The following is a 20,281-nucleotide window of genomic DNA, read 5'->3' on the forward strand; positions in this document are numbered from 1 at the left end:
TTGTTTGGTGCCATTCTTATAAAAGCTGTAAAACTTTGCAAATAAGCACTGGCCTGAATTAACTTTCATTCATTTCTTTTGTCCTCTGGAATTTGGCAGAATCCAATAAAACAGTTTAAAAACACAACAGAATGCTGCTTCAATAAGTATATGTCACTATGTTTTTTCTGGATCTAAAAGCTTTAAGCTGCTTTCGGTTCATTATGGAACAGTACACAATAACCTAAAATGAAAATTTTATTAACATTGGCAGTTCTTTTATGTGTGAAAAATGCTACTTTTACCCCTAGAGAGAGACTGACATTATGCAAAATGAAGGAAATTAAGTTCTCAGGTTTTTAAAAATTGCTCTTTAGTATATTTTGGGACATATTTGTTTCTTTCCCCAAACTAGTCTTAATGGTTTTACAGAAATTCTGGAAGACAATGTGCTCTTAGTTGAGCTTTTCGATTTTCATGGTGCTCCTGGAATGACTCCTACCAGTATTAATGACCAGCTAGTTAAAGAGGGCCTAGCATCTTATGAAGTAGGGTAAGTGGACCTGTAAACTTTTATTTTTACTTCATATGTAACACTTCACAAGAAGGGAAACTGGCATATCATTCCCCATTGATTATCTGCTTAGGCTATAGACTTGGGAGCTTTTCCCTGTTAATGGGTCAGTAAAAAGAGAAGGAAAAATAATTGGAGTCTTTAGTCTAGTGGGAATAGAGTGGCTTTTTCCTTCATCTGTAAGGGATTCTACAACAACAAGAATGGCTCCTGGAGATGGAGGGTGCTTCTAAGAAAAGGAGACTGGCGTCTTATTCTAGGTGGGGTGTCTGCTTAGGTGCCTCCTGAACCTTTGTGAAGAGGATCAGGAAGAGAAACGGCAGGGTCGAGCGTGAGCATCGTGGCAGAGAAGCCCATGTTCTCACCTGGAGACATGTGGATCTTTCCTGCGCTCAGGTAGATACTTTCAGAGAGACCCAGGCTTGAGCTATTGTGCTGAGACCCAGGCCAGGCCAGTGGTTGAGGTGACCCCGGAATCAGAAGAGCAGAGCGGTGCTAGGGAGGGTGGGAGGGTGTGAAGTCAAGACACAGCAGTTCTTCCACAATAGTGATTTGTGCATTGGGGTTGGCCCCTGAGGGGTCTTCTGAAGAACTCCCTCGCACAGCCATTAAGAAAGCCAATATTTGATAACACCCACACGTGATGCCTGCCAGGGGAAGCCAGAGGAGCAGTGAGGAGACACCCAGCAGAGGCCTGCAGTGACGTGCTCAGCGTGTGGTCTGGCTCTCCCCCCACCTCGCCCCTAACAAGGGAGGAACGGAACTAGTAGCAGAAGAGAGGGCCTGCCCCTTTTCACTATAGGTCCTAAGCGAGGGAGGGAAGGAAAGGAGAGGAAACATTCAAATGTATTGGACTGAGTTTTCTTTTTTTTTTTAAGTAGGGTTATTGAGATATATAACATATACAATAAGAAATTCACCCTTTTTAGGTACAGTTATGAGTTTTGATAAATACATATAGTCATGCAACCATCATCACAGTCAAGATGCAGACTGTTTCCATCACCCCTCAGAGTTCCCTCTGGTGCCTTCATGTAGTCAGTCTCCTTCCGCCACACCCGGTCCTTGGCAGCTCCTGATCGAATTTCTGTCTCCATAATTCTGACTATTCCACAACTTCATATAAATGGAGTCATATAACATTTTGCCTTTTTGTGTCTGGCTTTTAAAACATTGTTGCTTATTGTTATTGAAATATGAAAGTTGTTTATACATTCTAGATACAAGCCTTTCATTAGGCATGTGCTTTGCAAATATTTTCTTCCAATCTGACTTCCTAAAGTGTCTTGCAAAGAGCAGAAGGGGGACTTCCTTGGTGGCGCAGTGAGTGGTTAAGAATCCGCCTGCCAGTGCAGGGGACATGGGTTCGATCCCTAGTCTGGGAAGATCCCCCATGCCGCGGAGCAACAAATGCCGTGCGCCACAACTACTGAGCCTGCGCTCTTAGAACCCTTGCGCCACAACTACTGAGCCCGCGTGCCTAGAGCCTGTGCTCTGCAACAAGAGAAGCCACCGCAGTGAGAAGCCTGCGCACCACCATGAAGAATAGCCCCCGCTCGCCGCAACTAGAGAAAGCCCACACGCAGCAATGGAGACCCAACGCAGCCAAAAATAAATAAATAAATTTATTTATTTAAAAAAAGAAAAGCAGAAGGTTCTGGTTTTGAAGTTCAGTTTGACAATGTTTTTTCTTTTATAATTCAGGTGCTTGTGTTTAGGTAAGAAATCTTTGCCTAACCCCAGGTCATAAAGGTTTTCTCCTGTGTATTCTATAGTTTTATGTTTCATATTCAGGTCTGTCACCCTTTTTATTTTGTTAGATAGGCTTTGTTTTCTGTAGCAGTGTTGGGTTCAGAACGTGGAGCGGAAGGCACAGAGTTCCCGTACACTTCCTACCCCACGCAGGCACAGCCTCCCCACCATCATCACCCCCTAACGTGTTGTGTTCGCTGGTATCAGTGAGACTGTATGGACGTGTCATAATCATCAAAGTCCATGGTTTATATTAGTGTGTATTCTGTGGGGTTTAACATATATAATGACTTGAATCCACCATTATAGTATCATACAGAGTATTTTCACTGTCCTAAAACTCTGTGAGAGCCTGTTCATCCTTCCCTCCCCTCTAGTTTCTGGCAAGCACTGATCTTTTTACTGTCTCCGTAGTTTTGTCTTTTCCACATTGGAATCATACAGTCTGTAGCCTTCTCAGATCGGCATCTTTCACTTAGTAATAAGCACTTAAGGTTCCTCTGTGTCTTTTTCTGGCTTGACAGCTCATTGCTTTTTAGCACTGAATAATATTCCATTGTCTAGTTGCACCACAGTTTATTTACCCATTCACCTACTGAAGGACATCTTGGTTGCTTCTAAGTTTTGGCAATTATGAATAAAGCTGCTGTAGAGATTGCGTGCAGGTTTTTGTGTGGACATAAGTTTTCAACTCCTTTGGGTAAATACCAAGTAGCACAATTGCTGGATCCTATGATAAGAGTATGTTTAGTTTTATAAGAAACCGCCAAACTGTCTTCCACAGTAACTTCAGTGTGCGTTCCCACCAGCAGTGAGTGAGGGTTCCTGCTGCTCCACATCCTCGCCAGCATTCGGTGCTGTCGGTGTTCTAGATTCTGGTGGCTCTAGTAGATGTGTAGTGGTGTCTCATATTTGGTTTAATTTGCATTTGCATAATTCTTACCTCACACTGTACACAAAGGCTAGCTCAAATGGATTATACTCTTAAAATTAAGAGCTAAAAGTAAATTTCCAGAAGAAAAAAGGAAATCTTCAGTACAGTGGATTGAGCAAAGATATCTAAGATAAGACACCAAAAGCATAGTCCATAAAAGAAAAGAAATGATAAGTTTGTCCTCATCGTATTTAAAACATGTACATTTCAAAAGACACTATTAAGTAAGTGAAAGACAAACAACAGAACGGGAGAAAATACTTGCAGAACGTATCCTATAAAGGACTTGTTTTTGGAATTCCTAGAACTCTTAAAACTCAATAAGAAGACAGTCCAACCAAAGAAAATGGATAAAATATATGAACAGACATTTACCAGAGAAGATATACAATTGGCTAATCGGTACTTGAAAGATGCTCAATGTCATTAATCATCAGGGAAATGCAGATTAAAGCCATAATGAGGTACCATTTCTCCCCCACTAGAACAGCTGTTATACATAAGACAGACAATTACAGATGCTGGTGAGGACGTGGAGTAACCCTCATTACTGGGGGACGCAGAACAGCGTGTAGCTCTTTGGAAAATGGCTTGTGGATGTCTCAAAATTTAAACATAAAAGTACCATAAAACCTAGCAGTTCCTCTCCTAGGTATCTACCCAGGAGAAATGAAAACATATGTCCATACACAAACTTGCAAGCAGTTGTTCATAGCAGCACTATTCATATTCTAGCCAAAAATTGGAAACAATGTAAATATCCAGTGACTGGTGAATAGACAGAACACAGTATATTCCTACAGTGGCATATTGTTCAGCCATAAAAAGAAGCAAACTGACACATCTACTTCATGGATAAACCTCAGAAATTTTTAAAAAATATTTCTTTATTTATTTGGCTGTGCCGGGTCTTAGTTGCAGCACGTGGGATCTTCTTTGCGGCATGTGGCATCTAGTTCCCTGACTAGGGATCAAACCCAGCCCCCCGGAACTGGGAGCACAGAATCTTAACCATTGGACCACCAGGGAAGTCCCTAAACCTCAGAAATTTTAATCTAGGTAAAAGAAGCCAGAAACAGGAGATTACTAATTGTATGATATGTCCAGAAAAGGCAAACCAGTAGATGCAGAAAGTAGATTAGGGGTTGCCTGGGGCTAGAAGTGGGCACAAGGATTAAGGGTAAATGGACGTGGGGGATCTTACGGGGGTGTATGTGTGAAAATGTTCTAAAACTGATCGATGCTGGTGGTTATACCATTTGGTAAAGTTACTGTCATACACTTGAAATGGGTGAACTTTTTGACATCTAAGATAAACTTCAATAAACTTTTTTTTTTTAAATAGCCCATTAGCTAATAGTCCTTATTGTTCAGTTACATAAGCGAGAAATATTTACAGGCTGACTTGTTATGCTATACTCAGTGGTGAGTAAGGTTGGTTTGTAGTAGGAAAGGAGATGGTCAGTCTGACCTTTCAGTGCGATAAGAGCTGTGCAAAGGGTAATTACGGTGCTGTGGGGGAATCCTGGAGGGCTCACCAGTGGAGCTCTCACTTAAGCTGAATTCTTTAATACAACCAGGAGTGAAGGCCTGCATTCAGGAAAAATATGTGTGTTTATGTATTGTTAGTATAGTCACACAGCTAACGGACAGAAAAAAAAGGTACTAGTGGCTGGTATGGCAGGAGAAACGCAGAGACTAGATAATTGAGGAACCTCAGTCACTGAGAAGTAAATTACAGTACTTTTCAAACACTTGAATGTGTTTGCAGTTTATCCCTTGAAGAAAGGGGAGCTACTGAAGGATTTTAAACAGAGGACTGAGAGATTTGCATTTTAGAAAGCTGTGTCTGATGGCAAGTTTTCAAAGAACACCTGGAGATGGAAAATGGCTAGATCGTGAAACATAAAGGGGGTGAGCATCACAAGACCCTGCTGCTCATTGTAGGTGAGAAAGAGGAGGGAGTTGAGGTTGACTCAGGATCACTGACCTGACCACCAGTGACTGGTGACACTGTTCCCTGAGAACAGAGCACAGGTTTGTGGGGAGAGTGAAGGCGGCACCCGCTCTGGGTGTATTGGCGTGAGGTCCTGTGGCTAAGAAAGCAGAGGGAGAATCTCCAGGCAGCAAAAGCATTGTGCAGCGGTCGGGAGCTGTGGGCCATGCCCTCAGCCGTGGGACCGCAGGAGTCGCGTGGTGAGAGTGAGGAGTGGGTGCTGCAGCGGCTAAGGAAGGGGGGTGAGGGGAGAGGCAGCCATGTCTGCTCACCCTTGGTGCTCAGGCTTGTGCCCGGCAAGGGCAACTCCAGGTCTCCTGGGTCAGCCTGAAGTTTGTACCATTTGGGAGACCCCATTTTGAGAAAAAGAATGCAAAATTATAACTATAGAATTTAAAAAACAAAAGTAATATTTATATAGGCTGGCAAAAGAAATCAACAAATTACAGATTTTCAAAAGTTAACAAATACCACAAATGTTAAAAAATTCAGACTCATCTGTAAAATACTTTCTTTTTTAGCTGTATACTGATTACCACATGAAATATCAGATTTTGTGATATCCCTATGGAGAGAATAGAAAAGTAATCCAGTCTTTAGTGTGGCTGATCGAAATTTGTTTATTGGTAATTTTTTTAAAGTTTTTTAGAGCCATAGCTCAATTATTGGTAATGTCATGTAAATTTCTAAAATTAATTTTAGGAGACTCTATTATTTCTTTCATGTATTATACATATATTATGTATATACATAATATTCAAGACACTTCAAGTTTTATTATAATGAATCTTTAATACAGTTTGATTTGACATTTATTAATGTATTGATTTATGATTTAATTTGTTTATTAACAGGGTAACCCTATTTCTCGTCCAAACTGGGACATGTTAAAGAATGAAAGAGAAGCACTGTTATGCCAGAAAAACAGGTGTACAGTGGCTCAATTACTTATTACACATAGTGGTGCATTAGCTTTGTATTGAACCTTATGTTTTCATATGTGACACTAAGGTTGTGGGAGCATTTCTGGAACCCACTGCTGCACCAAGATGGCTAGCAATAGCGTAACTCCACGGGATGTGTCGTGAGCCACAAAACTGTATCCCACTAAATACAAACTAAATGTGTCTCCAACTCAGCTTCCCCTTAGCCACCCCAGAATGCTTTGGCCAACATCCAAGATGAGAAAAAAAAGGACAGGAAAAGTGAGAGTGGAAAGAGCCCGTGATCTTAACTAATTGCACTTACAGTATTTACTTTTGAAAATTTTATAAAAGCACATTGCTTTGCCCCTCCCAAGGTACCAGTTTTCATAAACCACCTCTGCTGCTCTGGCAGCCCAGCCAGTCTCCTTGCCCTTCCACACCCGGATTGCCGATTCCTGAGGACTGCAACCAGTCCCACTGTTTTCATAGTATCTATTGCCTGTCCTCAAAGTAGAACATGAGCTTCCCTTGATCAGTGCGTGCCCTGAGCACCTGAGGTGTAAGAAGAAAAGAAATGTGAAGTTCCACAGTCTAGTCTGTCGGGCTCAACTATATCATATACGCACACCATCCTTTATAAAATAAAACATAATGTTTCCCAAATATTCTGGTGCCTGTCTACCTTAAGGTTCATGTCATGTCCTACTGCTTTACTATGTCAAAGCTACATGTTTTCTTTTGGTTTCTGGAATGCCTCACTAACTTCTGCTTGTCCTTTTAAAATCTCAATTGAAATGTCATTTAATCAAGAGAAACCTTCTCCAACTCACAGACTGGGTTAGATTTCGTTGGCCTATGCCCTTGTTCTGTATAATTTATTTTTTGTGTAAATATGTGATCTCTCAGTATCACAATAGCATAAACTCCAGGAGGACAGGAACTCTGCTTATTTTGTCCACTGCCATATCTCTGGGATCTAGCATTCTTGGCTCACAGTATGTACCCAGGAAATATTAGTTAAATGAAAGAAATGAGTACCTGAGTCTGGAGCATGGAAGAGAGACCTGGTTAGGTGATTCAGATGGCAAGTTAACATACACATAATAAATGAGTCCATCACTTTCATCAATCATCCCAGTCTTCCTAGGTGAAGATGCAAGTCTGAGCATTATCACTTACAAGAGAGAGAAGTTAAAAAAAAAAAAAAATCGGGAACCTAAAACTAAAGAAAAACCAGGAACCAAAGAAAGAGAACATTTCAAGAAGGAAAGAGTAGCTAGTTTAGGCTCGGAGTAGATGTTGAGTAAGGACTGAAAACTGTCCATTAGATTTAGAAGGAAAAATTGTTAGTCTCTTTGGTTAGCAAAATCTCAAGCTTATTGTGAAAGAACTTAAGTTTTTTCCTTTAAAGAAATTTTGACATTAATTATTTGTGATTAGAATCTGAGCTAATCTGATTCATTAAACATTCTAAACACTTCTATAATTTTGCTTATTAAGATATTTTAAAATAGCAGTTGTTTTCCACTTATATTCTCAGACAGATGGATACTTTTTAGTCAAGGAGAAATATTCAAGTCACCAAAAAAAAAGACACTGAATAGTTCTATTCCTTTGTGAGTACAAAATATCAGTGGGAAATTGTGTAATTATGAGCACGCTTGGTATTTTAAACTGTTTTTAAAATAGAAAGTTTGGCTTTTACTTTTCCTCTTTGTCCTTTGTTAATCATTAAGAACTCTTTTTAAAAAAAAGACTAGGGCTTCCCTGGTGGCACAGTGGTTGAGAGTCCACCTGCTGATGCAGGGGACACGGGTTCGTGCCCTGGTCCGGGAAGATCCCACATGCCGTGGGCCCGTGAGCCATGGCCGCTGGGCCTGCGCGTCCAGAGCCTGTGCTCTGCAAAAGACTAAAATTTCTGTTAGTATCAAAACTGCAAAGCAGTGAATCGTATCTAAAATCATATTATTCATCTCTAGATCTAAGCAAATACAAACATAAATATTTTGCAAGCTACTCTTTTTGCTAATGGGTTTTGTTATTTTTCAGATACACCCTCAAAGATAATTCCAAAAAGCATACTGAAGTATGGGATCCTTCTCCAGAAGAAATTATTTCAAATGAAGTAAACAACTTAAATCCTGTATTTGCAAAATCTCTACCTAATGAGGATCTGCAGTCACTTTATTATAAGGAACTGCCTGTGTACATCTGCAATGTAGTGTCTCCTGAGAAGATTTATGTTCAGTGGTTATTAACAGAAGACTTACTTCATAGGTATAACATTCAAAGAAAACATTGTGCGTGTAGCTTTATTCTTCTTTCTGTATTTCGTTTCAAAGATCTAGAAGTCATAAATGCAGAATTTTAAAAGTACAAAATTATTTCATCTAAATATTCACTAAAAAACCAGTTAAAAATATACAAATAATATTTTTACTGGTTATTTTCACTGTGTTAGGGTTTATAAATTCCACAAATGCTTACTGAGTGCCTATTATTTGACAGCCAGTATTATAGGTGTTGGGGACACAGTGCTAAAAACATGGACAAGCTTATGCTGTCATGGAGCTTAAATTCTAGTAGAGGGAGTGCCAGTGAACAAAGTATTCAGTGCAGCAGATGATGATGAAGACGAGAAAGATCAAGCAGTGGGGGAGGAAGACCTCACAGAGTCAGTGACACTTGAAATGGACCCTGAAGGCAGGGAGGGAGGGAGCCATGAAGATGCCTGGGAGAAGCTCACGTCAGGCAGAGGGAAGAACTAGTTCCAGACCCTGCAGTGGAAATGTGCTTGGGTGTCCAAGGAAGAATAGAATGAGGGAGGGAGGACAGTAGAAGACAGGGAGTCAGGGAATTGTACGTCACAAGAAAAGGTTTCGAGAGTTAACATTTTTTTTCTTTACATAGTTTAGGAGAAAAGATGGTCTCTGCTTATGAAAACTCAAAATGGGAACCTGTTAAATGGAAGAGCAATATGCACTGTGCTGTTAAGATCCCAGATGAAAATCAGTGGCAAAGGGGCCAGATCATCAGAATGGTTACAGACACATTGGTGGAGGTAAATGCAGCATTAAGAATATAATCATGAAAGTGAATGCATTTTGTATTTTCATCCAATTTTTATCATGCTTTTCAGTTTGCAAAAAAAAAATTTTTAAGCACTGTCTTTCCATAGACTTAATAAGTTATTGTTTTCATAGGTCTTGCTGTATGACGTGGGTGTTGAACTAGTAGTGAATATTAACTGTTTAAGAGAACTTCAAGAAAACCTAAAGACCATGGGAAGATTATCTTTGGAATGCTCTCTTGTTGATATAAGGTAGTTTTTAGCTGAGTAAATTTTCTCATTATTGAATATGATTTTAAACATGTTTCTTTTTGGATGGATTCTTATCAGTTTTGATTTTTCTGACATATTCTGAAATTTTCATAAGATCTAGTTGATCTGTCTAGTTAATTTTAAGGTTTTAAGCAGGAAAGAAGAACTTCCCTGGCACTCCAGTGGTTTAGACTCTGCACCTCCACTGCAGGGGGCGTGGGTTCAATACCTGGTCAAGGAACTAAGATCCCACATGCCGCATGGTGTGGCCAAAAAATTAAAAAACAAAAACAGGAAAGATAAAAATGTGAAGTACATAATAAACTTTGGTGGTATCTAGAAAGAATTCAAACTGTTAAAAAAAAAACCCTTGAGGCACACAAGCAGATAGAAATAAAAATGTATTTCATAAGCTTAAAATTGCATGGATAGCTAAAAATGTGTAAATTACCAGAAAGAGTGAATTAGGATTCTGGGAAATGGCAAGGTATAATTGTAGAGTCTGCTAGAATCCTACCATAAACACATAAACATGGATGCAAATCTGCAGACTGCATGGACAACATCTACAACGAAAGTAGGCAACACAAGCAGGTGGGGTGCTCCACAAACCAGACCCTGTGGTGTCACACTTGTGGGGGAGGATGGAGAGGGAAAGCTGCCTGGGGTCCTCACAGGTCTGAAAATAGGAATTGGCAACAGCATTTCACTAGAGCACATGGGCCAACTTGAGAACAGCAACCAAAACTGAGACGCAGGGTGCTCTTTGTAGTTCAATGCGAGAGCTCTGTGACAGGCCGGTGTTTCATGGTACTGAAGCCTTCTTAGCCATACAAGCTCTCTTCCAGGACCCCCAGACAGAGGAGAATCTGCTGAGAAGAGAGCCTGATTTGAGCAAGGCAGACTGTGGGGCAAAGGAAAGAAAAGATGCAGATAAAAGTAGAGAGCAAGGTATGAAGCCATGTTGTCTGTCACTTTGGGAGAACGACACAAGTCAGAGTTCCAGAGCCATGAAGCTCGGAAAGCAGTTGTGATCCCCCCATTCTCCTGAAGTACAGGAAATTTTACTTCACTTAAAACATTAGTGAAAAGAAGGATTACAGTCGAACTCCTTACAAATTATTATGAGAAAAGAGAATTAGGAGCCAAATAATATCCCTAGAGGCAATGGAATCCACGAAAAAGACAGGCTTACAAAGCAGTAGTATTTCAAAGTAAACTAAAAAATTTAGAAAATGATAGACACTGTGAAGAACAACAAAATAGAATTAGAAAAACTCAAATAAGATTGATTACAGAAAAAGGAAGATTTGAAAAGAGATGATAGCACTCAGGAAGGAAAAGAAAATCATATCAGAATGTAGACTAAACTGGAAAAAACACAAAGCAAATAAGTAATAGAAAATGTCTTAAAGAGAAATACAAGGGACTTCCCTGGTGGCACAGTGGTTAAGAATCCAGCTGCCAATGCTGGGGACACGGGTTCGATCCCTGGTCCGGGAAGATCCTACATGCTGCAGAGCAACTAAGCCTGTGCGCCACAACTACCGAGCCTGCATTCTAGAGCCCACAAGCCACGACTACTGAGTCCGCGTGCCACAACTACTGAAGCCTGCATGCCTAGAGCCCGTGCTCCGCAACAAGAGAAGCCACCACAGTGAGAAGCCTGCACACCGCAACAGAGTAGCCCCTGCTGACTGCAACTAGAGAAAGCCTGAGTGCAGCAACAAAGAGCCAACGCAGCCAAAAATAAATAAATAAGTAAACAAATAAATTTAAATAAATGTTTAAAAAAAGAAATACAAGATCAAAAGAAGGGCAGATGTTTTTAATTTAAAAATCCAAAGGATTTAAAAGAAAACAAAAGATACCTAGACGGAGACCTAATATACATGTAATAGGAATGTCAAAGAACAAGACTAAAAGAAATAGATCAAAACAAATACTAAAAACCCAATTCAAAAAAGTGTCCCTAAAATACTGCTTTAAAAAATACATTGAAAAGGCGCACTGCCTATCTTGGAAAATCGGTTCAGGAATGCCAACACTGAGAGATTATCTAGTAAAATCATTGATTCACGAGAGATATAAAATAACATTGTCATCATCAACACTTTATGCCAGAAGGTAAGAGAGTAACATTCTAAAAATACTCAAAAGAAAATGGCAAGCTGTGGGTTTTATATCCAGCCAACTGACTTTCAGGTATTGGTAAAAAGACCACAAAATACTGATTTCATCACTCAGGGGATATTGTTTCCAGGAACAGTCCCTGTAAGAGAACAAGTTTTAGGTAACCAACGAGAGAGATTTTGACATAAGAATTGTGGTGAACATTACATTTATTTTACCAAAAGAACCAAGATTAAATGATAGTTATTAGGAAAACACTATAGAATGCAAAGTAGATCAGCCACAATTTCAAAGAATGGAGGGAGAAAGGAGAGTATATGTGAGAAGCTGAATCAACCTCCTGTTGTCACATGGGTATTAACTAAGAGTAAGTACTTCAAATAAGTTGGGGAAAAGAGGTTACTAACAATATCAGTTTAACATTAGAACAACATTAATATTTTATGCAGACAAATCAGTAAAAATAGTAAAATGAAATTAACTGTATGTGGTGGTGGTATAGCCTCGCAGAGAGGAACTTTTTCAAGTGACTTTAAAACACAATAAGTTGACTGTACATGCTTACCAAAATATATCGTAAGGACAAGAAATAACTGCCCCCCCCAAGTCAGCTGTTTTTATTAATCCCAAAGTTGGTTGTAGTGTTACTGAAACTGTTGTGTGTGTTTTGTGGGATAATTCAAAATAGTAATTATGTTACATATCATAAAGAACAGTTGTTAGATGGTAAAAATGTAAGATTAAGGTTGATTTACCTTGTACTCCTGATTTTGAATTCATAGTATCAGTAGAAACTGATAAGGTATTTTAATTATAAAAAAACATGTTATTTAGCCTTGTAACATGAAGGACCCAGTAGCAATGAGCCATGCTGGTGCACAAATTGTGGTCTCCAAATACCATTTCCCACTAAAAGAATTTAGTGCTCTTTGGGAAAATGTCTGATTCCAGGTCTTGGGAAGGAAATACACAGTGTGAGCCTAGAATATCTTGACCTAGCAAAAAGCAAGAAAGCTATAAATAAATAGATGGATGGATAGATAGATTATGACAACAGGACTCAGTAGCCAACCTGAATAAACTTCCACTGACCAAAGATGGGACAGTTTGAACAGCAGTAGGATGATTATTATGTTGTATCAAAGCATTTGATATGTTTAAGTCTCTAAATTCATAAAGTGATTTTTTAAAAAAAATCACTTTTAGAGGATTCTAGGGAACTAGTTCATTATTCTGAAAATTGGTAAATAAGGGAAATGAGCACTTGTTTTTCCTGTACAATCTGTGTCTCGAGATATCAATTAGGTGATAAGGGAAAGTTGTTCTTTATAAGCATTCCTTCTAACAAAGGAAGAATGATATCATTGGAATACCACCATTTTACAACTCTTATATACTAAGGGATCTAGACATGATTGTTGGTGGCTGCTAACATCACAAAAGAGAATCAGACATTATGTACCTCCTGAGGGAAGTACACAGCACCATCTCTGAATAGTACTGCTGAAAAAAGAAATAGGCGAACCTGAATCTGATCGAGACTCTAGACCTAACTATGAATTTAAAGGAAATACAAGAGATGGATGAACATGTTAAACACCATGAGAATGCAGTCAGCTAAATTCAGACCATTGAAACTGCAAACCAACTCTGTTTATTCAACAGAAAATTACAAGGGAAAGAAATGGAAGGGGCACTAATGATACATATTGCCCATTCATGATGTATGGATTTTGTTTACCAATTCAGACTGTTTTGAAACATCAGGAAAAAAACACCATCTGAATAGTTGATCTTAAGAATAGTTGATCTTAAGAAATTATTAATTTTTAATGTGACAACAGTACTGTGGTTATGTTTATTTAAAAAGATTTAGTTTTGGGGCTTCGCTGGTGGCGCAGTGGTTGAGAGTCCGCCTGCCGATGCAGGGGACGCGGGTTCATGCCCCGGTCCGGGAAGATCCCACATGCCGCAGAGCAGCTGGGCCCGTGAGCCATGGCCACTGAGCCTGCGCGTCCGGAGCCTGTGCTCCACAACGGGAGAGGCCACAACAGTGAGAGGCCCGCGTACCGCAAAAAAAAAAAAAGATTTAGTTTTGGAAATGCAAGCTAAAATATTTTCAAATGAAATAATGTTAAATCTGGGACTTAAAAATAATTAGGGGCTTCCCTGGTGGCACAGTGGTTAAGAATCTGTCTGCCAATGCAAGAGACACGGGTTCGATTCCTGGTCCGGGAAGATCCCACATGCTGCGGAGCAGCTAAGCCCGTGTACCACAACTACTGAGCCTGTGCTCTAGAGCCTGTGAGCCACAACTACTGAGCCCACGTGCAACAACTACCCGTGCTCTGCAACAAGAGAAGCCATCGCAATGAGAAGCCCGTGCACCACAACAAAGAGCCCCCACTCGCTGCAACTAGAGAAGCCCTCGTGCAGCAACGAAGACCCAGCTCAGACATACATACATACATACATACATACATACATACATACACACACACATAAATATTAAAAAAATAATCAGGGATGGGAGTGAATACATGGGAATATGATGAAATAGAATTGGTCATGTATTGACAATTGTCAAAGCTGAATGATAGGTGAGATTTATTATATTCTCTTTGCTTTTGAATATGTTTGAAAACTATAATTGAAAAACAAATTGAAAATTTTTAAAGGTAAATTCACCAGATATTTTTTATTATATAAGTTTCAGCTGTACAGCATTATAATTTGACATTTGTATTCACTGCAAAGTGATCACACCACAAGCCTAGTTACCATCCATCACCGTTATAATTGACACCCTTCACCCTTTGCACCCATCTCCCAACTCCCTTCCCCTCTGGTAACCACTAATATGATTTCTGTATGTATGAGTTTGTTTCTCTTTTGTTTGTTGGTTTTTTAGATTCCACATATGAATGAAATCATGTGGTATTTGGCTTTCCCAGTCTGGCTTATTTCATTTAGCATAATATCTTCAGGGTTCATCCATGTTGTTAGAAATGTCAAGATTGCGTTTTTTTTTATGGCTGAGTAGTATTCAATTGTGTGTATATCACATGTCCTTTATCCATTATTCCATTTTATGGATCATTAGGTTGCTTCCATATCTTGGCTGTTGTAAATAGTGCTGCAGTTCACATAGGGGTGCAGATAGCTTTTTTTTTTTTTTTTTTTTTGCGGTACGCGGGCCTTTCACTGTTGCGGCCTCTCCCGTTGCGGAGCAACAGGCTCCAGAAGCGCAGGCTCAGCGGCCATGGCTCACGGGCCCAGCTGCTCCGCGGCATGTGGGATCTTCCCGGACCAGGGCACGAACCCGCATCCCCTGCATCAGCAGGCGGACTCTCAACCACTGCGCCACCAGGGAAGCCCACAGATATCTTTTTGAATTAGTGTTTTCAGGTTCTTCTGGTGAATACCCAAAAGTGGAATAGCTGGGTTATATAGTAGTTATTTTTTTGAGGAACCTCCATACTGTTTTCCAGTAGTGCTATACCAATTTACATTCCCACCAACAGTGCAGGAAGGTTCCCTTTTCTCCACATGTTTGCCCACACTTTTTATTGGTTGTCTTTTTGATAACAGGCATTCTAACAGATGTGACGTGATACCTTCTTGTGGTTTTGATTTGCATTTTCTTAATAATTACTGATGTTGAACATCTTTTCATATATTTGTTGGCCATCTGTATGTCTTCTTTGGAAAAATGTCTATTCAAATCCTCTGCCCATTTTTTAATGAGGCTGTTTGGGGATTTTTGTTGTTGAGTTGTATACGTTCATTATAATTTTGGATATTAACACCTTACTGGATACGTGATTTGCAGAATATCTTCTCTCATTCAGTAAGTTGCCTTTTCATTTTGATGGTGGTTTCCTTTGCTGTGCAGAAGCTTTTTAGTTTGATGCAGTCCCATTTGTTGATTTAGTTTCCCTTGCCTTTGGCGTCAGATCCACAGAAATTGCTAAGCCTGAGGTTAGTGAGGATACTGCCTATGTATTCTTCTAGGAATTTTATAGTTCAGTTCTTACATTCAAGTCTTTAATTCTTTTGGGGTTAATTTTTGTGCTTAAGATAGTGGTCTAGTGGTCTTTTTCATGTGGCTGTTCAGTTTTCCCAGCACCATTTATTGAAGAGACTATCCTTTCTCCATTGTATGTTCTTTGCTCCCTTGTTATAAAATAATTTTCCATATATGTGTGGGTTTATTACTGAACTCTCTATTATGTTCATTGATTTATGTGTCTGCTCGTGTGCCAGTACCATACTGTTTTGATTACTGTAGCTTTGTAGTATAGTTGGAAATCAGAGAGCGTGATACCTCCAACTTTGTTCTTCTTTCTCTAGATTGTTTTTTGGACATTCGGGATCTTTTGTGGTTCCATACAAATTTTAGAATTACTTGTTCTAGGACTTCTAAGACTATGTTGAATGAAAGTGATGAGAGTGGGCATCCTTGTCTTGTTCCTAATCTTAGAGGAAAAGCTTTCAGCTTCTCACCATTGAGTGTGATGTTAGTTATGGGTTTGTCATATATGACCTTTATTATGTTGAAATACACTCTCCCTGTACCCACTTTGTTGAGAGTTTTTATCATAAATCGGTGTTAAATTTTGTCAAATGCTTTTTCTGCATCTATTGAGATGGATTATATGGTTTTATCCTTCATCCTATTACTGTATGTACCACATTGATTAATTTGTGGGTGCTGAGCCATCCTTACACTGCTGGAATAAATCCACTTGATCGTGATATGTGACCCTTTTAATGTATTGTTTGCTAATATTTTGTTGACGATCTTTACAGCTATGTTCATCAGAAATACTGACCTGCAATTTTCTTTTCTTGTGGTGTCCTTGTATGGTTTTGGTGTCAGGGAAATACTGGCTTCATAAAATGTGTTCAGAAGGTTTCTCTCCTCTTCAGTTTTTTGGAAGAGTTTGAGAATTCTTCAAAACATTTTTCTTTGAATGTTTGGTAGAATTCACCAGTGAAGTTGTCTACTCCTGGGCTTTTGTTAGTTGGGAGATTTTTTTATTACTGTTTCAATTCCCTTGCTAGTAATGAGTCTATTCACTATTTCTTCAGGATTCAGTTGCTAAGATTGTGTGGTTCCAGAAATTTATCCATTTCTCCTAGGTTGTCCATTTTGTTGGCATATAATTGTTAATAGTCTCTTATGATCCTTTGTATTTCTGTGGTATCAGTTGTTAACATCCCCTCTTTTATTTCTGATTTTATTTATTTGAGTCTTCTCTCTTTTTTTTCCTTGGTGAGTCTAGCTAAAGTTTTGTTGATTTTGCTTATCTTTTCAAAGAGGCAGTTCTTAGTTTTGTTGGCCATTTCTATTGGGGTTTTTTTTGCAGGGGGGGTCTCTATTTCATTTATTTCTGCTCTGATCTTTATTATTTCCTCCCTGCTACTAATTTTGGGTTTTGTTTATTCTTCTTTTTCTAGTTCCTTTAGGTGTAAAGTTGGTTTGTTTGAGATTTTTCTTGTTTCTTGAGGTAGGCCTAATTGCCGTGAACTTCCCTCTTGGAGCTGCTTTTGCTGTGTCTTGTAGATTTTTGGTATGTTGTATTTCTGTTTTCATTTGTCACTAGCTATTTGATTTCTCCAGTGACCTATTGGGTGTGCAGTAGCATGTTGTTTAATCTCCACGTTTTTGTGGTTTTCCCCATTTTTTTCCCTTGTGATTGATTTATAGTTTCATACCATTGTGGTTGGAGAAGATGCTTGATACGATTTCATTTTTCTGAATTTATTCAGATGTGTTTTGTAAACTAACATGTCATCTACCCTGGAGTATGTTACATGTGCACTTGAGAAGAATGTGTATTCTGCTGCTTTTGGATGGAATGTTCTGCATATATCTGTTAAGTCCACGTGATCTAACGTGTTATTTAAATCTGCTGTTTCCTTACTGTTTTTGGTCTGGATGATCTATCCATTGGTGCAAGTGGGGTGTTAATGTCCCTTACCTTTATAGTATTGCTTTCAATTTCTCCCTTTAAGTCCGTCAATGTTTGCTTTATATTTTTGGTGCTCCTGTGTTGGGTGCATATACACTTATAAATGTTACATCTTCTTGCTGGATTGACTCCTTTATCATTATGTAATGCTCTTCTTTGTCTTTTATTACAATCTTTGTTTTAAAGTCTCTTTTGCCTGATATGAGTATAGGTACTCCAGCTTTCTTTTTATTTCCATTTGCATGGAATTCTTTTTTTATAACTTCACTCTCAGTCTGTGTGTGTACTTTCTTCTGATTAATTTTACTACTTTTATCTTTTAACCTTCATGCTAGCTTTATAAGTGATTGATCCACTACTTTTGTTATACCATCTTCAGTGAGATTTTTACTTTTGTATGTTTTCTTATTATTAATTAGTGCCATTTCTTTTCAGCTTAAAGAAATCCCTTTAACATTTCTTGTAGGGCTGGTTTAGTGATGACAAACTCCTTTAACTTTTGCTTATCTGGGAAACTCTTAATCTCTCCTTCAATTCTGAATGAAAACATTGCTGGGTAGAGAATTCTTAGTTGGAAGTTTTTTTCTTTCAACACTTTGAATAGTCATGCCGCTCCCATCTGGCCTTTAAAGTTGCTGCTGAAAAATTTGCTCATTGCCTCATGGGGATTCCCGTGTACATAACAAGTTGTTTTTCTCTTGCTGCTTTTAGGATTTTCTCTTTATCCTTAACTTTTACCATTTTAATTATAGTGTGTCTTGATGTGATCCTTTGGGTTCATCTTATTAGAACTCTCTTGGGCTTCCTGGACCTGGGTGTCTGTTTCCTTCCTCAGATTAGGGAAGTTTTAGCCACTATTTCTTCAAATAATTTTTCTGGTCCTTTCTTTCTTTCTTTGTTGTCTTCATCTTCTGGGTCTCCTATAATGCAAATGTTTATTCCACTTGTTGTCTCCAAAGTTTCTTATCTTCACTTTTTTTTTTTTTCCCATTTTGCTGCTCTGTCTGGGTGAGTTCCACTGCTTTGTCTTCTGCCTGCTGATTTGCTCTTTGTCTTCATCCTGTGTGCGGTTGAAGCCCTCTAGGGCATTTTTCATTCAGTTACAACTTCTGTTTGGTTCTTTCTTATATTTTCTGTCTCTTTGTTGAAGTTCTCATGGTGTTCATCCATTCTTCTCCTGCGTTTGGTGAGCATCTTTATGATGATGACTTTTCAGTCTTTACCAGGTCCGTTGCTTATCTCTGTTTTGTTTAGTTCTTTTTCTGAGGTTTTAATCTGTTTTTTTGGTTGGAACATATTCCTCTGTCTCCTCTTTTTGCCTAATTCTCTGTTTGTTCATATGTATTAGATAAATCAGCTCTCTCTTCCAGTCTTGAAAGAGTGGCCTTACTTAGGAGATGCTCAGTGGGACTCAGGGGTACAATCCTGCCTGGTGGCCACAGCCTGGCACTCAAGGGGTGTCCCCTCTGTGGGCTCTGTGTGCCCTCCTCTTGTGGCAGGGCAGTGGCTGCTGTGGGGTGCTGGTGGGCAGGGCTGTTGCTTGCATGGCTGTGAGGCCCAGCTGAGGCTCGGGTGGGCAGGACTCTCAGCAGGGCAGACCTGTTAGTGCTGATAGGTTAGAGGGAGAATTTCAGTGCTAGTGATAGCAAGGTAGCCTGAGATCACAAAAAAAGGCTCCTGCTAGTGTCTCAGTCCCTAGGGGGCATCCCAGCTGGTTTCTCCCTCTCCAGCAAACGCTTTAAGATTTAGTAAGTGGGTCCTCTTCGTGTGTGGCCCATGCCCTTTTCAATCTGGTGTTTTTGCACTTGTTTTTAGGTTGAGTGAGTTTGGGCACAGGCCCTTTAAGGGCAGGTTTTTCTGTTTACTACCAAGCAGGGCCCTCTGGGACTCCCTGGCACAAAGACTTTCTGTGTCCCCCATTTCTTTGATTACAGGAAATAGCTTTCATTCAGCCTCCATGACCTGAGTTCCAATGGGCAGATTCAAACTGTTGTTAATTAGGGAAGGGAGGGGATGTGAGACCAGGGAAAAACAGTCAAGAGAAACAGTAGTGCAGCCTTGGGGAGGGTCCTGGTTCCCCATCAGTGGATAAACAACAATATCTTTGAGCTGTTTTGGAGATACTGAAACCCCCTCCAGGTGGGAGAAGTTAACGATTAATGATAGTATGCTGCCCACAAGCATGTAGACCCCAGACCAGTTGGAACCAGTGAAGGTTGATGATGCTGACGCTGACATATGTCTCTACCAACCCATCAGAAGAATGTCCATGTGATCATGCCTTCTTTGAACGATTTTTTTTTTTTTTTTTTGGGCTGCATCAGGTCTTCATTGCTGCATGTCGGCTTTTCTCTAGTTGTGGCGGGCAGGGGCTACTCTTCGTTGCAGTGCACAGACTTCTCATTGTGGCTTCTCTTGTTGTGGAGCACGGGCTCTAGGTGTGTGGGCTTCAGTAGTTGTGGCACACGAGCTCAGTAGTTGTGGCTCACAGGCTCTAGAACGCAGGCTTAGTAGTTGTGGCACACGGGCTTAGTTGTTCCACTGCATGTGGGATCTTCCTGGACCAGGGCTCGAACCTGTGTCCCATGCATTGGCAGGTGGATTCTTAACCACTGCACCATCAGGAAAGCCCCGAACCATTACTATAAAACTTCTCACTGTCCTCTCCAAGTTGGAACACATAGTTT

At 39.7% G+C, this 20,281-nt stretch overlaps 1 protein-coding gene across 1 annotated transcript in view; it reads left to right on the forward strand.

Annotated features, from left to right (window-relative positions):
* The window catches only part of RNF17 (ring finger protein 17), a 102,980-nt gene that overhangs the window by 52,427 nt on the left and 30,272 nt on the right, over positions 1-20,281 (forward strand). The window contains exons 17-20 of the mRNA XM_060128932.1: positions 412-532; positions 8,211-8,438; positions 9,072-9,222; positions 9,365-9,483. Of these exons, the coding sequence (XP_059984915.1) occupies positions 412-532; positions 8,211-8,438; positions 9,072-9,222; positions 9,365-9,483 (619 nt within the window). The remainder of the gene's footprint in view (positions 1-411; positions 533-8,210; positions 8,439-9,071; positions 9,223-9,364; positions 9,484-20,281) is intronic.

Source organism: Lagenorhynchus albirostris, chromosome 18 (assembly GCF_949774975.1).
Source record: "Lagenorhynchus albirostris chromosome 18, mLagAlb1.1, whole genome shotgun sequence".
In the NCBI taxonomy this organism is placed as follows: Eukaryota; Metazoa; Chordata; class Mammalia; order Artiodactyla; family Delphinidae; genus Lagenorhynchus; species Lagenorhynchus albirostris.